Source organism: Oncorhynchus masou, chromosome 21, assembly GCF_036934945.1.
Source record: "Oncorhynchus masou masou isolate Uvic2021 chromosome 21, UVic_Omas_1.1, whole genome shotgun sequence".
In the NCBI taxonomy this organism is placed as follows: domain Eukaryota; kingdom Metazoa; phylum Chordata; class Actinopteri; order Salmoniformes; family Salmonidae; genus Oncorhynchus; species Oncorhynchus masou.
In genome coordinates, this window is record NC_088232.1 from 29288855 (window position 1) to 29308139 (window position 19285).

At 42.6% G+C, this 19285-nt stretch overlaps 1 protein-coding gene across 1 annotated transcript; it reads left to right on the plus strand.

The window, feature by feature from the left end:
* Positions 1 to 5781: 5781 nt before the first annotated feature.
* Positions 5782 to 19080, plus strand: LOC135508067 (bone morphogenetic protein 4-like). Its single transcript, XM_064927991.1, has 4 exons — positions 5782 to 6080; positions 10535 to 10657; positions 11345 to 11709; positions 17376 to 19080. Exons 3-4 carry the CDS (start codon positions 11352 to 11354, stop codon positions 18239 to 18241), a joined length of 1224 nt encoding a protein of 407 aa, XP_064784063.1. The 5' UTR covers positions 5782 to 6080; positions 10535 to 10657; positions 11345 to 11351; the 3' UTR covers positions 18242 to 19080.
* The last annotated feature ends 205 nt before the right edge of the window (positions 19081 to 19285 follow it).

Genomic DNA, 19285 nt, shown 5'->3' on the forward strand with positions numbered 1-19285 from the left:
GCAGAGAACAAGAAAAAGAGGGAGACAGAACAGAAAGAGGGAGTATGAACTGACTAGCTTTCATGTAATATCTTACTCAACCAATTTGAGTCGCTGAAAAGTCCATGGGGTTGGTCCACGGTCTATTTTGGATTCAAAAGATTATATGCTTTTCCACAGCCAGTGCTTAAACTATAACATAGATGTAGTGTAGAGTATATCAATACCGTAGTTCCTGGAACTAACTGAAGTTCAGTTACTTAAGACGTCCTACCTGCTGCCATTGCTGTTCTGCTGGCGCTCTAGGTCAAAAGTCAAGTGCCATGTTTACTTTTGATGGTCTGTGACCCTCTGGTAATTCGATTAGGAAAACTTTGCCTTTGGAATGGAACTCTGCTTAGCTTTTGTCAGTGAGACAATTCTGCTGGATGTATGAACAGCTTTTTGTGCTGAGTTACTTCTCTTAAGAAATCTGATTGGTTGACTATGAGACCCTTTAAGTAAGTTGATTGGTTGACTGACTAGGATACTCCAGAGATCCTGCACCGTGTAGGGCCGTGGTCACAAGGCAATCTGTGTTCTAAGCTATGCTAGCTACTCCATTCTACTTTACTCCCCTCTATCCCAGTCTATTCTACTCCACAGTGGACAATAACACCATGGCTCTTTATTACAGAACAGTAGGACTCACTGGGCTGTTTGTTCTACTCCCTCCTGGCTTAGCTCTGGCTCTTAGGACCCCAAGTCTAGGCCATTTCAATTCCCCTCTCTGATTAAAGAGGTATCTCTAAGCGCCAATCCAAGGCCCTGATAAAAAAAGCTTTTTAATCCATTGAGAAAGTCTCCAAAGCTCACTAGAGCTCTGGCATCAGGCGTTGCCCCACTCAGCCAGGGTCTGGACAGTGTTGTGGCAAAAGTGTCTCATCCCTCTGCACTGAGAGACGGACCTAAAAAAAGGCTAGGGCTGCCACTCACTTGAGCGGTTGCCTTTGATAACATCTGCATGGAGGAGCTTTGAACCAGCGACAACAGGAGATGGAGGGACATTAAAGACCTGTCACTCACTTGGCAAAAGAGTGGCAAACGATTCCAATCATCTACTGACCCAAGTTCAGTCACAGTACCCGAGTTTGACTGTTGAACATAGGGTGTGACAGGGGTTATAAGATATTTTGGGGTATTTCGGTAAACACTTACAATACTTAAAATGATTTTTTTTTAACAATACAAGCTGAAGCATCTGTTCGATTTCTGACAAAACATTTCATTTTACTTTCTTTTGACTTGCATGTCATCGAAACCTTTAGGATTTCAAAATTCCAAATTCTATTCAGTGCAAGTGACCTCAAGCGGAAAACATTTTCCACGTTAGCTCGACGATGGAAATATGTTTATCAAAATAAGGCTTTCTTGCTAAAACTATAGTTTCAAATTTACATTCACGTGGATAAAACATTTAACCGTGACTTAAAACTTCAACATTCAGTGTAAAAGCAAACTGATGGTGTTTATTAAACAGTGTTTTTCAGCTGAAGTAGACAGGCCGGAAGAGGCAGTGACCTCTCTTTGTTCTAACCAATCCAACATCCATCCCTCTTCATTTTCTTTGTGTTTACTTCTACGTTCATGAGTTTACATGCCAATTCCATTATAGGGATTAAAATAGTTTGCGCAATCCCTCCTCAACTCCTCACCACCACCCTCTTTCCCTCCCTTTAACCCCTCCCGCCACTTACTGGCTTTCAGATCCATGGGTTGAGTTAAGGGATTACTGGCCAAACGCGCTGTAGCACAGACCATTACCCAGAAATAGGAGATGGCTTGGTTGAAGAATGTTCCAGCGAGAAGCCTGGGACCTATAGTGAAAGCTATGTTTGATCAATTGCCGTGGCACGTGTCTGCACTAGTGAATACTTCACTAAACATCTGAAAAAAAGAAAGAGAAAACTAAGGTGTGTTATGACACGGGGCCAGGGGTCTGCACTCCCAGGTTACCTTTGAGCTCCTGTTGATTATGGGCTGGCGTTCACAGGTGAGTGGCTCCAAGCGGGATTTAGAGACTCATAGCCGTGGAGGTGAAATCATCCACTCTCTCACCAAAAGCACCGGCACAGGACTGTTGACCTTTTCAATTGCCCAATGGCAGATGCCACCTGATGACTCAGCTCAGCATGCTCACATAAAAAGAGGAATGCTACTGCAATAAGCGAAAAGTAAAAACAAGCATGACCAATCTTTATAAAGAACAGAAAGTACAAAGTATGGCTAATGGGGTATTTTCCACATCAGTTTGGGGGAGAAAATTGACTGCGGTCCCCTCCCTGACTGTGCAATGGGTGATGGTTCAGCCAGTGCCTGTAGGGCTGAACCACCTAGGGTTGGTAATCTCAGAGGGATCTAATGGGGCTCAGTGGGGCTAAGCCCGGTCAATGCCTGGGAGTGGACCTCCATTAAAGACCCACAGCCAGGTGCCCTCAGCCCCATCAGGCCTGTACTGTGGAGAAATCCCACCCCAGCAAAGCTCTTATCCCTCCAGAGTGGGAGGATCGAGGATCCCTATGGTCATCTGAAGTCCCCTGTGGAACCAGAACATCTAGTCCCTCCACTTCTCTCCACTCTCCCTGCCAACTGAAGGAATGGGGTTACTTTATTTTCTTTTGTTTCCTCTCTCCAAGCATGCTTGTCTGCATTTCATCAGTTTGTGTTATTGTGTGATACACTTGATTGACTCATCAAGCTGAAAGGTTTCGGAGATAGGATTGATCCCAAACAGGTCAAATGTTCTGGAAGAGCCCGTGCATAAGGAGGAAATCATTCACAAATAATGCACGGAGCTGCTCTTCCTGCTGGGGAAGGCCTGCCCAGTCCAAGACCTCTCCATCATGGATGACAACTCCACAGTGTCCCCCTCCCAGAGTTCAAAGAACCTTGGCGTGACCCTGGACAACACCCTGTCATTCTCTTCAAACATCAAAGCAGTAACTCGCTCCTGCAGGTTCATGCTCTTCAACAGTGGTCACCATCCTGTCGATTGCAATCAACTGGTCGATCTCCAAAGCATTTGTAGTCGATCACCAAACATTTCTGTAAAAAACAATAACAATAAAGTCTTGCGTACCTATTTTTTTTTTTAATTTGGAGCTGTTGGCGGTAGGTGTACTTGATTCAGCAGCCCTAGCGCCGGGAAGGCAGTGTTCCCATTTTGAACCATTTCATGTGCCTGAAGGTAGAACTTTGCATACCCGGCAGGCCCAGAGAGCAAATCAAGTGCACCTATAGACCTACCTCTGGCCAATCAGATAGCTGTTAATTTTGGCAGCTTGTGTCTTTTTTAACAGCAAGGAATATTTCCCTTTCTCTGGTCATAAGAGTAACAACATGAATTGGCGCATGTGGCAGAAATAATGCAGTGTGACTTGAGTTTCGCCATCAACTGGAAGACTGTGTCCCCTTTTCTCAGCGGAGGGAGAGAGAGTGGAAGGTCGGTGAGTCGAGTGAAAGGCAGCTTCACTGCTGCTCTCTCCCTCCCTCCCTCCCCTCAGACTGACCATCAGATGCAGGCCATCAGTCCAGTAAAATCAAATCAAAAACAAATCATTATGTTAAACTGTGCCTCACAAGTAATACAACAAATTACCTATTACCACTGCGATCATATATCTACAATTTGAAATATAATTTCAACATGAAATGGCTGACAATTTCTAAATGGTCTGAGAAGAACAACATTGGCAGGGCAATACAAGCATAGTCAATATGCAGTGATAATGTATTGAGCATTTAGCCTACTGAACAAACCTCATTGCCACAGAACTATTTTTAATGGGTTAATGTTGCATTAACATTAACCCGCTCAGGTCCTAATCCAGGCACTTCTCCTCTCCTGTCTGGACTACTGCAACACTCTGTTGGCTAGGCTCCCTGCTTGTGCCATCAAACACCTGCAACTTATCCAGAACACCGCAGCCCGCCTGGTGTTCAACCTTCCCAAGTTCTACCATGTCACACCACTCCTCTGCACACTACACTGGCTTCCAGTCGAAGCTCGCATCCAATACAAGACCATGGTGCTTGCCTACAGAGCAGCAAGGGGATTTGCACCTCCCTAATTTCAGGCTCCGTGCAAACCCTACACCCCAACCCGAGCACTCCTTCTGCCACCTCTGGTCTCTTGGCCATCCCACCTCTACGGGGGTCAGCTCCCGTTCAGCCCAGTCAAAGCTCTTCTCTGTCCTGGCAATGGTGGAACCAGCTTCCCCCTGAAGCTAGGACAGCAGAGTCCCTGCCCATCTCCCAAAAACGTCTGAAACCCTCCCTCTTCAAAGAGTATCTTGAGTGAATCCCACAGCCCTCTGAGTATGTCCCAAAAACACAGCTTACTGCACCGATTAGCTGCAGATGTGCATAACCACTTCGCATGGAGATTTATGTCTGAGGCAAGACATTCATTATTTAACCGTGCAATAAACTTTACATACAAAGCCACAAGACACTGGATGCATACAAGGCAATATGTAATAACTGGGCAAAAGTCAACGGCACGCCAACAGAAACCACTTGGTCGACTAATGTATGACTACAGGGGAAACTAAAGTAAATGCAGCGTGAGAAACAACGGCGGCCATTTGCATTAGTTTCTCTCGCCAGCATATCCTGTTTAGACCACTGTTCAATCTCAGCCTAATCCCCTCGGTCAGAGTACATTTCTCAGGATGCTTACGTGACCCCGGCCAGAGAACCAGAGAGATCCAGAGCAGATTTAAGGCTTTAAGATTAATTATTGCCAATTTCTCTGCCCCGCAGTCTTAAAAATATGTGTCTTAAAGACTTAACTGTTATTGAAGGGCTGTGGGGTAAGGTGTAGCAGCAACGCTTGTTTAACAATTACCCAGTCAACAAGGATTTTTCAACCATGGAGATTTTAATGTGAGGTAGCCTACATCTTTTTTTTCTTTTTTTTATCACACCATCTTACAAGCTTTCATTCATTTAGTCTGAGGGTTTCTTAATATGTGGAATATTTGGAAGAAGAAGTTGAAAGGAGTATTCAGGTGAATATTCAGGTGAAAATGTAGCAAGACACTTCCTATTCCACTGTCCATGGCACGCACATTTTGTCACTCCACACGGTAGTCCTATAACGTAGCCTATTTCAAAACCATTTTAGAAGACCTGTGGAAAAAAGCTTCCTTGAACCCCAGATGATCGTTTCCATAGGAACACAGTAAACAGATAAACTGAGGAAAGGGAACAGATAGTTTATCCATTGGCAAGGAAAGACATTGAGATTGAGGAAGAAATAGAAAGGCGTAATGGACACGCAATTGTGCCGTTATTAGCTATGTGATGGGTCTAATGTGGAGTGGAAGTGTATTCATGCAGCTCCGCGCACATCAGTCAAAAAATACATATTGAATGGACAATTTAGGCTATGTGGGGTGGTGTGTCGACCAGATGCAGTCAAAACATAATAACGCGCTCATGCTTTTAAAAAAGAACGCACTAAAAGGTTTGGCATTAAACATTTATCTGAATAATTAGCAGGGTAGCAATGTTGTATTACATATTTCAGACAAATTACAGGTCGAAATGCAATTTAAAAAATAATATTAGAAAGTTTCAACTCATTATTAGTCTGAAACATATTGCGCATAATGTGTTTCTCTTCGAGAGAGTGGAGGGGGTTTATCTTAGGTGTTTGAAACAGCGGAATGGGGCGGAATGGGGGTGGGGGTGGAGGGGGTTGGAGGAGGCATGAAGGCTAAATAGGGCGGACACATAAAAACGGCAAGGGGCAATAGATGCATGATCAGTTGGAGAGTACGCCTGTCCTCGCAGTGTTCCGCCCTCATGAACTTCTGGAGATAGGAACCCCGCTGCAAACATACATCTACCGCTTCGGTCATCGTCTCGCCTCTTGTTTTTTTTAGAGTGGTCGTTCAGGAATTAATGTTCCGAAAGCACCACCGTACCTCTCCATAAATTAATTCGGCGTTTGCAGTACATGCTTTACACCTGGACTTCCATTGCGTGTGGAGAGCTCACACTTTCTTTTGTCGTATTTACTTTTCTCGAGGATACTACCTGTACCCCTACTGATGGTAAGCCCCGCTCAACTTCATATCTGTAGCATGTTCGATAAATTGACATAACAATATATCCTAGAACATTACATCTGTCCATGTACCGTACAGGATTAGGCTACAAAATTGCAGAAGGCTCAGACGGGCCACATTTAAAAACAAATGTAAAGCCATTTTACATGATTGAAATAGCAGAATTGAGAATGTTAGCCTATCAACAAAGTATAATGTTCGTGATACTGAACATTAAATGTATCCCATTGCATTTAATCGGATTACTGAAACTACTTCATGAAAATAATTTGATCCGAAGTGAAATACATTGATTAAGGTATACCTGACGCACGCTAGGACAATGGTGTCAGTAAGTGTTTAACAGAAACAACTAATGAGGTACTTTTCTGTTAAAGAAGGTTACGAATACTTACTTTTTGAGTTTTTAACTGTTGTAACTTGCATAAATAGATTATGATATTTTTTGTGGTTGTTGACAAATTGGCTCTGGGTTAGACACCTGCACGAACAGTATTGTGCGCGTATTTTCTATTTTGTAACCGTTTGGAATGGCTACCCGCATGTTTTCATCAAAACATTTATCTCTAGGTTGTTACTGATTTGTCCGTTTTTGGACTGAGTCCATATGTAGGCCTATAGTCGAAGCCTACTTTTATTGATTAGACACCCCTGGACAAAGAGACACTGGTCTTCCATGCGTAAATTTAGCTAAGTTCCTCAGTTCAATTAGGCTATTAAAAAAAATATTAGGATCATTTCTATACCCAATGGATATTTAAGAACAAATGCCTGGATTTAAAACGTAATGGTAACGTAGGACGAAGCTATGTAGGACCATTAAAAAAAAAATCTATACCGCTACTACAAACACATGGCTTACACACACAAATTCATAAAAGTCTATGTAGCCTATCGAATTTAGACGTTTTTGTAGAAAATCTCATTAATACAATGAGGGACAGCAGGTTTACCGTAAATATTTACAGGACTACAGGCTCAAACTGACCTCTTCGACGCATGTAGCCTTACCTTCGCACTGCTCAATCCGCATCCATTTACACTAGCCTATTCCAAATGTTTCAATCATTACATTACTCGTTTGTTTGAATTAATGATTTGATGACTAATGGCTCCACCAGAATTCCACAGTTTACAGCAAGTAATTCTAAGAGAAGATTTGGGCATGGAGCTGACAGTAAGAGTAAACGTATCTGTTCTTAATTTTGAGAAGTTGGCCTCTTTGCTAAGTACAAACAGACCGATGCTTAGGCCTATTGCTTAAAAAGAAGAATAACAAACGAAGAAAGGGATGAATACAAAATGTGATCATTAGCGGTTATAGATTTATCATTCAACGATGAACTATGAACCTGCCTTGGCACAAGCTTCAATAATTTTGCTGTCACATCAAACTGTTTCTTGGCCCTAAAGATATGGCCATTCACTTTCATTACAACTTCAATGGGGAAAAACACTACATAATGTTTAATGAACTGATAAGAATGTTAAAATATAAAATGCTAATTTGACAGATCAACTGATAATTATTGACTGTGATTGGAGACACAACTGTCTTCAAAACCATGTTGCTGCTGTTCTTGTACACAACTTATTGTCAGAAATGAGTAGAGCTATCAGGCTTTACTTTCAACCAAGTATGTACCTACCCATCGAGTGTACCATGGTTTTTAAAATGAATTTTTAGAAATCCACTCTACAAAAAAGAAACATGGAATATGAATGCTTCTGTGAACTTAATGGCCCCCCTGTCAAATTCCTCAGGAAACACATCTAAAGGGCCATGTGCATAGTCTGATCACATTATCTCTGGTTAGAGGGAGAGAGAGAAAAAGAGAGGGGAGAGGAGTCAAATAAAGGCCTAGGGAGGAGGACTATGCCAGACCAGAGGAAGCAAACTGCCCAGGCTTAATTGCACCCTGGGCAACAATACATTCATTGCAAAATATGGCGCTGTCCCTTGTTCGGTTCAAAACTCAGACTTGGAATTTTGCGCTTTCTCCCGGACTGTCCCTCTCCGCTACTTTAGGCCTGCCTCACAGCTGATGAGCTGAATAACCCAACACAATAAAAGGGTTCAATCATATAGTTATTTATCCTTTTAGACACCCTCTTATACAGTAGTTATTACAATATACGAGCAGAACGAGGAAAAATGTGATGAGCATCATTGTTGGTTACATCCCTATATGCTCTTTAGATCAGCTGGCACAGTAATTTTATTTTACATTTGACTCATTTAGCAGGCGCTCTTACCCAGAGCAAATTACAGGAGCAATTAGGGTTAAGTGTCTTGCTCAAGGGCACATCAACAGATGTTTCACTTAGTCGGCTCAGGAATTGGAACCAGCAACCTTTCAGTTACTGGTCCAACGCCTTTAACTGCTAGGGTACCTGCCGTAGGTTGTCAACATACTTGGGGAATACACCGACTTAATACGTGGCTCTGTAAGAAGTTCTGTAGTCACTGTTTTGTTTTTAGCGGTCTGAATCGCTGTAATCATGGGAGAGGCCCTCTCGGCACAATGAGCGTTTGTTGTCAGAGATGCACACACACGTTATCCCTCCACCCCATGGGTAATAGAGCTGATCATTTTCAGAACCCTACTGCCTCTTCGCCATGGTTCTCACGGGTTGGCAGACACACACACACCAGTCAGCACTCACACAACACAGGACCTTGTGTCACGACCAAGAACACAAGGTCGCACAAAGGTCAATGTCTAATTTTGTTACAAAAAAAGTGAAAAGATTTCCTTGATTACATGTACAGTGAGCCATGGAGGGAAAAAGATACACACTGAGATATGAACCCGGACACACACACACACACACACACACACAGTGAGTGTGGACATGACGTTATTGTTAATGTGCATCTTTGCTGTTGTAGCGCTTGGTCCAGTTCCAGTGGAATGGGCTCCAAACTGATGACGAAATGCTCACAGAGTCGCTCTCACCCATTGAGACGAAGTGTCTGCTCTGTGGTACTGTTTGCCCAGGCCCTATTTTACAAACACTCGTTAATTTTATTAGTGTGATTCAGTAATGTGTGTTTAAGCAAGAGATTCATTAGGGCCAAGTCCCTCTTGTTGTGATGTCATAGATCCACAGAATGGGTGTAAACCATCTACAGGACAGAACACTGTGTATAGAGGGATTGGAGAGAATTGTCTCAGTTCTAGAACTGCCTCGCCGTGACAATCTGGAGTGAATTGTATTGGATAACACGATTCTTGTTGTTAATATACTGCAGTGGCAAATTCGTGTGAAGTCTGGCTGGTCTGGAAAAACAAGGTTCTATTCAATTCAATAGATCTTTATCATCCTCGAAGTGCTACTCTTGTGCAGCGTAAAAATACATGTACATACCGGTACATAAAAACATTCACACAGCAAATAATGCTTTTGATCAGGTTGGAAAACAAACCGCCAGGTGCAACAGACTCATATCACACAGGTTTGAGACTACAGTATAAAAATGCAGTGATCTTCTTCAATGTGCTAAAGATAAAGATAGGCATACTATATGTACCTACACACTAACTTACACTTTTGCAGGCAGGACAGGAGGACAGCATATAGAAAAGCATTAGTACTTGGCTGAGTCCATAGTGGTTGGCCTTGGGCCTATTGATGCCGGTCTGGTCAAAGAGCAGAGCAGCAGGCCTGTCATCAGCGGCTCCACATATCTCAGGACAACTGAGGGAAGGAGGGTGGGGGGACCAAGGGGGGGTCTCTTTTTGATGGGTGCTCACACAGGTTGGGGGGGGGGGGTGCTCTTTAAGTTTCTTGAAAAAGCGCTTTTGGCCTCCTTTGAGGCCATTGGGATGCAGATTAATTCACTAATCAATACAGAGCTATCATGAACCATCTGATAGCTGGCCTTAATGAGGAGGGAGGACAAGAGGGTCCATCTACTCTGTCTGCCTGTCTGTGTTCTGCATAGACATGGCAGTGTTTATGTAAATGTATGCTTTCTATAATGACTTGGTCCTACTACCTCAAAAAAACAGCAAGACAGTATTGTTTTTCAATTGACAGACAAATTGCTTATGAAGTGTGGATGGGTGTTGTGGCTTGATCTCTTTTAAACATATGTCTGCTAAAGTCTGAAGATTATGGAGTAGAACGTTTAAAAATCATATTGTTACATGAAGTGTTTTTGCTGTTTCATTTTCTGGCCTATTTAATGTGTGGTGTCTGAAAATGCATCACACTTCTGGGAACTGCTTTTCGTCAGTTTCCCTGCCCTTACTTGCCAGTTACAGAAAAGAGAACATTAGCGTAACCTTTTACCCCATGTGTCTGTGTGAAAATCCTTAAAGAGAGACTGGGTTACACATACATACATGTTAAGTCAAAGCCAGAAGTACTTTCCTCTACGCTGGCTAGACTACAATGACTACAATGTCCCTTTTCTCTTCTGCAAATTTCAGGAACAGGGTCACTCCAACGCTCTCAAGCAGCCCCCCAGCACCACGTAACATTTCCTTGAGGAACGCGTCCATTGCTGGCTCCCAACAAACATGGACTGTTTTCCCATGCTTTATTTTCTGTCGGTAAGTGGACCACGCTTATTCAATTCATGCCATGTGACACCATTGCCACAGCTTTTTGCATTTCTCCCTTTCTTTTTCTTAGAACATTGATTTGAGGTTGGTCATATTTTTTATATGAAATAACTCTGTGGCACTAGTGAAAAGGAAAAGCATCTAATCTCACCTTTACAGAGAAAATGTTGGTGGAATGTGCGGCACATGGTCCTTTGACTCCTTGGTTGGGTCAGACTTATGAGGGACTCGGCTACTTAACGAATTAAGACTTTGCTTTGACCCCAGGGTTGTTTCTCCTATGTGTCTAATCATAGTGGAAGAGGGAGAGGGTAACAATAATGGCCCCCAGATTCCATTAAAAAAGCGGTGTTTTTAACCAGCTGTTAACTCTTGGAGGATGTCGCCAGAGATAAACTGCATAGGGAAGATATCTGATCGGAGGCCATTTTACTGTAAACAAGCTAGACAGGACAATTATAACCAGTTAGAGGACATTTACAGTGAGAACATTAGTCAAGGGTCCTGCGGGGTGGATGTTATGTTAGAAAAAGGAGATTTAGGAAGGGTAGACAAATGTTGAATGTCACTTTATAACAGACTCTCTCTTTCTATTCCCTCTCTCTCTCACACACTCCATGTCCTCTTTTAAACTCCCTCCCTCTACCAACCACTTGTTTATTTTTGCCTTCCCAGAGACATCATGATTCCTGGTAATCGAATGCTGATGGTCATTTTATTATGCCAAGTCCTGCTGGGAGAGAGCAACCATGCTAGTCTGATACCTGAGGAAGGGAAGAAGAAAGCCCCGGGCCTGCAGAGCCGGACTGCTGGTCAGAGCCATGAACTGCTGCGGGACTTTGAGGCCACGCTGCTGCACATGTTTGGGCTGCAGAGGCGACCGCGGCCCAGCCGCTCGGCCACCGTGCCACGCTACCTACTGGACCTCTACCGACTGCAGTCGGGTGAGGCCGAGGAGGCCGGTGCCCATGATGCCGCCTTTGAGTACCCCGAGAGGTCGGCTAGCCGCGCCAACACCGTGAGGGGCTTCCACCACGAAGGTAAAGAGAGAGTGGGTGGGTAAATGTCTGTCTGTACAGAGGGGCCCAGGCCTATGCCCCAAACCTAATCAATATATTGATCAGAAAGAGCGATCTGCATGGATTTTGAGTACATGTGGATATCCAGAGGTGATATAACCTTTCCTCTGATGAGTATGGGAAAGGTGCATATTTCATAGTGTACAGTTACAGTGCATGTCTATGACGTATGCCCCATTATAGAATCCAAAGTACAGAGCTCGATATAGAAAATCTACTGTAAGTCAAGGTAAATGGCCAACCAGCACCTGAAACAGCAAATGGTTTGGAATGAAGCACTGCCTTCCCTAAAAAATAATCTTGAACCATTTTTATTTTCTGGACATCAACAATCCACCCCATTCAATAACATTCCAATAGTGATGGCAGCAACACATATCTCCCAGAACTTATTTTTTTTAGCCTGGGTGTGGACCCGTAAGCAAAGAATCCCCATCTCTCATCGAAAAAAATAATGAGAAAATCCGACATTTCCTACACCACTTAAACATAAATGTAAGACATCCCCTCCCACCTTTAACATAAACTATGAAATCTAAGGATGTGGTCACAAAATGGTGGCCAAAGAGGGGGCAAGAATTCAGTCAGACAAGTTCCCCTACTCCTGAGAGAATCTGCGGTCCGACAAAGCCAGCCGTGTGTTTGGTTAGCAGCTCAAGGAAAAGCATACCATCATATTATTGAGTTACACTTCTCACCCCACCCAGCACAAGGGCTTAAAAAAAGCCCTTGACCAGCAGTAGTGTGCCTCTCTCTCATGTCTCCACCAGTTAGATGGAGCTAGGGCCCTTTAAGAGGGACCTTCCTCCACATGCAATTATCTTTAATGCTACTCTGTAGCCTTCTAAATAAAGTCCCTCCTGCCAACAATATGTGCACTGGGAGCAGAGCAGACAGACTGGAGAACTCTGGAGAGCTGGAGTGCAAACTCTAACTTATCGTTAAAACCATAAGAAAAAAAATCATACATTTCCACGTCAATTCACAACACAGAATAATGGTTATATCTACCACAACTATATACCCTGGAAAGCGCATCGACTACGGCATGTTTGTTTCTCTGTAAAGGTACACTACTGTTTTTAAATGCAGACACAAAATCCTCTCTGGAGATAGTTTTGAAGCACCACTTCTCTGTAAAGGAATGCCGCTTCACTAGGCGACCAGAACTGTCAATCAAATAATCTTGAGCTGCCTGCACGCTGACCACTCTCTCCTAAAAAACGTACTTTCAAGTTGATTAAATACCGTGACTTACCAAGACATTTAGTAGAAATAAAAAAACATCTTCTGCTAGTAATCAACTCCTGTATTTTTGGAACGGAGGAGACTGATTCGTTTCCGTACTTCCAAGAACACAAACACTCATTTTTCATAGCTAGCTAGCAAGGGACAGAGAAAGAGGTGAGGGACACAGTGTGTATATATAGGCAGGTCAGCCACCAGGCAGAAGGAGTCAGAACCGTGCGCTAGGCCGACCTATCACCAATCAAAAGCTACAATTGAAGTCGGAAGTTTGCGTACACCTTAGCCAAATATATTTAAACTCAGTTTTTGTCAAGCAAAGAGGCACTGAGTTTGAAGGTAGGCCTTGAAATACATCCACAGGTACACCTCCAATTGACTCAAATTACGTCAATTAGCCTATCAGTAGCTTCTAAAGCCATTACATCATTTTATGGAATTGTCCAAGCATTTTAAAAGGCACAGTCAACTTAGTGTATGTAAACTTCTGACCCACTGGAATTGTGATACAGTGAAATAATCTGTCTGTAAACAATTGTTGGAAAAATTACTTGTGTCATGCACAAAGTAGATGTCCTAACCAACTTGCCAAAACTATGGTTTGTTAACAAGAAATTTGTGGAGTGGTTGAAAACGAGTTTTAATGACTCCAACCTAAGTGTATGTAAACTTCTGACTTCAACTGTGTATCTCGCAGTGAAATGATATATTTTGACATTTCTTGGCTTGCAACTTTAGTAAAGCAGGGCCTATCATCAATGAATAGGCTAGGATACTCTACACACAACAGACCGGAGACTGAACACATTCTCGCATCATTAGTGAAGAGAAAGAGCAGGTGAGCCAGCTGCACTGTGATTGAAATGTTCTTAAAGTTAAAGATCGTTCACGCTCCTTGGTTATCCACAGTTTGTGTAAGAGAGATATGTTAGCATGGATGCTAAGTGTATACTGACAACTATACAAGATGTAAGTGTAATATGGATAGCTTAGTCAGAAAGAACAGTTTTAAAACAGGCTTCATGTAAAACTGAGGGAAAGAGAGGTAAACATGTAGGCTATGTATGTGCAACAAGGACCTTCCCATAACATATGTGGATAAAGTATGTGCTCTAAATCAGATATTTGTCTTGTGTAATCCAGAGATCAAAAACGGTGTGACAGTAGTCTAGTGTAGTGGATGGACGAGCAGGCAGAGCTGAAGGGCTGAAGAAGAACATGTCTGCCCTCAGGGGAGTAGGGATTAGTCTGCCTTAATGGGGCCTGTCTAACAGACTGTCTAACACGGCACAGCACCAAGGCCACTCAGGCACAAGGAGGCTCAGCCGCCTGTCTATGATGCAATGTGTGTGTGTGCTATCTTGAAGATCTGTTTCTACTGCTCTCTTTGGGTGTTTTGTTTCCCTCTGTCAAACTATGCTAATAACATGCTTGGAGACTTTTTTTGAGCTGGATAAATAAGATCAAACTAAGTTGTTTATTATATAAATTTCATTATATGCCGCTTCAATTTAGTCAATTTTTTTAGAATCACTACAAAGTAATAAGATACAGCTGAAGTCGGAAGTTTACATACATTTCAAATACATTTCAACTCAGTTTTTCACAATTCCTGACATTTAATCCATATAAGAATTCCCTGTCTTAGATCAGTTAGGATCACTGATTATTTTAAGAATGTGAAATGTCAGAATAATAGTAGAAAGAATTCTTTATTTCAGCTTTTACTTCTTTCATCACATTCCCAGTGGGTCAGAAGTTTACATACACTCAATTAGTGTTTGATAGCGTTGCCTTTAAATTGTTTAACTTGGGTCAAACATTTCGGGTAGCCTTCCACAAGCTTCCCACAATAAGTTGGGTGAATTTTGGCTGATTCCTCCTGACAGAGCTGGTATAACTGAGTCGGGTTTGTAGGCCTCCTTGCTCGCGCACGCTTTTCCAGTTCTGCCCACACATTTTCTTTGGGATTGAGGTCAGGGCTTTGTGATGGCCACTCTAATACCTTGACTTTGTTGTCCTTAAGCCATTTTGCCACAACTTTGGAAGTATGCTTGGGGTCATTGTCCATTTGGAAGACCCATTTGCGACCAAGCTTTAACTGCCTCACTGATGTCTTGAGATGTTGCCTCAATATATCCACATACTTTTCCTCCCTCATGATGCCATCTATTTTGTGAAGTGCACCAGTCCCTCCTGCAGCAAAGCACCCCACAACATGATGCTGCCACCCCTGTGCTTCACAGTTGGGATGGTGTTGTGGTGTTGTTTGACTTGCAAGCCTCCCCCTTTTTTTCCTCCAAACATAACATTTTTTTTTTTTTTTTTTTTACCTTTATTTTACTAGGCAAGTCAGTTAAGAACAAATTCTTATTTTCAATGATGGCCTAGGAACAGTGGGTTAACTGCCTGTTCAGGGGCAGAACGACAGATTTGTACCTTGTCAGCTCGGGGATTCGAACTTGCAACCTTTCAGTTACTAGTCCAATGCTCTAACCACTAGGCTACCCTGCCGCCCCAAACAATGGTCATTATGGCCAAACAGTTCTATTTTTGTTTGATCAGACCAGAGGGCATTTCTACAAAATGTACGATCTTTGTCCCCATGGGCAGTTTCAAACCGTAGTCTGGCTTTTTTATGCCGATTTTTGGAGCAGTGGCTTCTTCCTTGCTGAGCGGCCTTTCAGGTTATGTCGATATAGAACTCAATTTAATGTGGATGTAGATACTTTTGTAACTGTTTCCTCCAGCATCTTCACAAGGTCCTCTGCTGTTGTTCTGGGATTGATTTGCATGTTTCGCACCAAAGTACATTCATCTCTAGGAGACAGAATGCATCTCCTTCCTGAGCGGTATGACGGCTGCGTGGTCCCATGGTGTTTATACTTGTGTACTATTGTTTGTACAGATGCACATGGTACCTTCAGGCATTTGGAAATTGTTCCCAAGGATGAACCAGACTTGTGGAGGTCTACAATTTTTTTTCTGGGGTCTTGGCTGATTTCTTTTGATTTTCCCATGATGTCAAGCAAAGAGGCACTGTGTTTGAAGGTAGGCCTTGAAATACATCCACAAGTACACCTTCAATTGACTCAAGTGATATCAATTAGCCTATCAGAAGCTTCTAAAGCCATGACATAATTATCTGGAATTGTCCAAGCTGTTTAAAGGCACAGTCAACTTAGTGTATGTAAACTTCTGACCCACTGGAAATGTGATACAGTGAATTAAAAGTTAAATAATCAAATAATCTGTCTGTAAACAATTGTTGGAAAAATGACTTGTCTTGCACAATGTAGATGTCCTAACCTACTTGCCAAAACTATAGTTTGTTAATTAATAAGAAATTTGTGGAGTGGTTGAAAACAAGTTTTAATGACTCCAATCTAAGTGTATGTAAACTTCCGACTTCAACTGTACTTATTCAAGGCACCAAGTTCAAGTTTACTATGACGGAGCTATGGAAGGAAAACTATGTGATAAGCTTAACATGTTAGTTTCTCATTGGGAGAAACTGTACAGGGAAAAATGCAAAGACACCTCTTGAGGTTAAAGATGCAATTACCCATGGAATACTGCAGGAATTTGAACTATGGTAAAAAAAACTGTTTTTCAGGCCTCCACTTAGTCTTAGCTGCCCCACCACCAAAGGATTGTCTGTGGGAATCCGTAATGATTATTCATGATGAAAATGATAAATGTCCCCAGTTAACAAACTGCAGAGCCAATCAAAAAACACAGCAGGTTTTAATAATGCAAACCACCTGGGTAAGATTAAGGCCTCGGTGTGAAATAACAGGGCCAGATTGAGCAGAAAAATAGTAGACACAACATTCCTTTCCCAACAATGGTGATCTTGCCAGAAATCTGCAGACTGCATGGAATAGCTACCCTCTACTATGTTTATACTGTAGCTCCTGTACGTTAATCACCACCCTCTAAGTAATGCATGTTTCATCAAAGCGCTCAGAGAAAGGCATTGTGGGAAGTCCTGGAAGGTCCTTATGGATAGATAAGGAAGTATAGTTAAAGCATGTTACACTGACGATTGACAATTGACAGAAAGGGAACTGCTTTAAACAACCGGGGGCGTAATCGTTTTGGAGGGAACAAGTAAATAGTAACGAGAGAAGGGATGTGAAATTCAATATTTTCACATTTTACCATATTTGTCATGTAAGGTCTTTCCTTTGAGAGCTCACTTAGGTTAACAGTTTTTTCCTATTGAACTGGATTCTGAATTGAAGCAATCACTTCACTCAGTTCAAGGATGAACTCTTAAATCAAACCTATAGATGCTTTTATCAGAGTCAAGATGGCAGCTCGTACAGACTCCCTTGATAAAAGTGCTGACATTGACTGTGTCCGGTTTTCTTTCTCAGAGCACATGGAGCGGGTTCATCCGGGGGATCTTCAGACGAAAAATGGCGAGGCCGCCCCGCTGCGCTTCCTCTTCAATCTCAGCAGCATCCCAGAGGACGAGCTGCTCTCGTCGGCCGAGCTGCGTCTGTTCCGGGAGGAGATCGATGAGGCCATTGCGGGGAGCGGGGGAGACAAGGAGGGGCTCCACCGGATAAACGTGTATGAGGTTCTGAAGCCCCCGCGGGCCGGGCAGCTAATCACGCGGCTCTTGGACACGCGGCTGGTTCGCCATAATGCCTCGCGCTGGGAGAGCTTCGACGTGAGCCCCGCCGTGCTGCGTTGGACACGGGAGCGCCTGCCTAACCACGGGCTGGCTGTGGAGGTCCAGCACCTCAACCAGACACCGCGCCACCAGGGCCGCCACGTGCGCATCAGCCGCTCACTGCACCAGGAACCCGGGGAGGACTGGGAGCAGCTACGTCCCCTGTTGGTCACCTTCGGCCACGACGGCAAGGGCCACCCGTTGACGCGCCGGGCCAAGCGCAGCCCAAAGCAGCGGGGGCGTAAGCGCAACCGCAACTGCCGCCGTCACGCGCTGTACGTGGACTTCAGCGATGTGGGCTGGAATGACTGGATAGTGGCGCCCCCAGGGTACCAGGCATACTACTGCCATGGGGAGTGCCCCTTCCCCCTGGCAGACCACCTGAACTCTACCAACCACGCCATCGTGCAGACGTTGGTGAACTCGGTGAACACCAACATTCCCAAAGCCTGCTGCGTGCCCACGGAGCTCAGTGCCATCTCCATGCTCTACTTGGACGAACATGACAAGGTGGTCCTAAAAAACTACCAGGAAATGGTAGTGGAAGGGTGCGGTTGCCGCTAACACTGACTATGGGCAACTTTAGGCAGGCAGCACAGACGCTAAGAAAAGACCCTACTTTACTCCCAAAAATGTTCACTTGGACCTTTATTTATAACTTTTATGTTGCGATGTATGTTTGTCTAATTTTTTGGTTTCCTTGACAATATGATCATATATTTTGACAAAATATATATATATATATTTTGACAAAATATATATATATATATATATATATATTTATATCTACATATAAAAGTGAGTCCTTATTTTAAACATAAATAAAAAGCTGTACAACTTTTCATAATGTATATTAGATTGTATAAGGTTTTTAAAATGAGAAAATAGTATAAAAAAAATAAAAAATAAAAATAAAGTTTATTTACTGGTAATATTTATTGCGTTTATTATACATTTTAAATAAAAAATTCAAACACAAATTGCCTTCCAATATTACATTTGAGCAGATCACAAGAAGCTCAAATTGTGTACTTAAACAGAGCACTGTGTGAAATTATCACAGCACTGATTTGTTATGAATCAATCGAAGTAATCAGAAATGTGCATTGATTTTAATTCACCTCTTTACATAGATCTTTAAACCAATGATTTTATTAGATAAGTCCCTTGAGTAAGAATTAGATTTTTTTTATGTATAAATCTATCAGTAAATCTATCAGATAATATGGGTTGTGAAAAATGAAAAGTTGACAGCAAAGGTCCATGACTGTTTTGAGTTTGTATTAACATGTTTGGGTCTGATACTTTTGAAAATGTACTCAAGTAATTGTTGCAATTCATTATAACAGAGGAATCTTTCTGATGCTCTGTCTCTCCCAAATAAAATAATGTTCGGTCTGGCATTATCCAACTTGGATTGATTCACACTTGAGTAAAGGACTTTAGTAATTTCTCAACATAGCTGTTTTGTAAGATGAAGATCACCTTTTGCCATTTATAAGCATAAAGAATAATGTAACAATTAGAGACCAAATAGACCTCGGCATGGGATACTTGGGGATAGGCTACACCATGCTCAAATTTCACTTTTATGTCAATTAGTTTAAC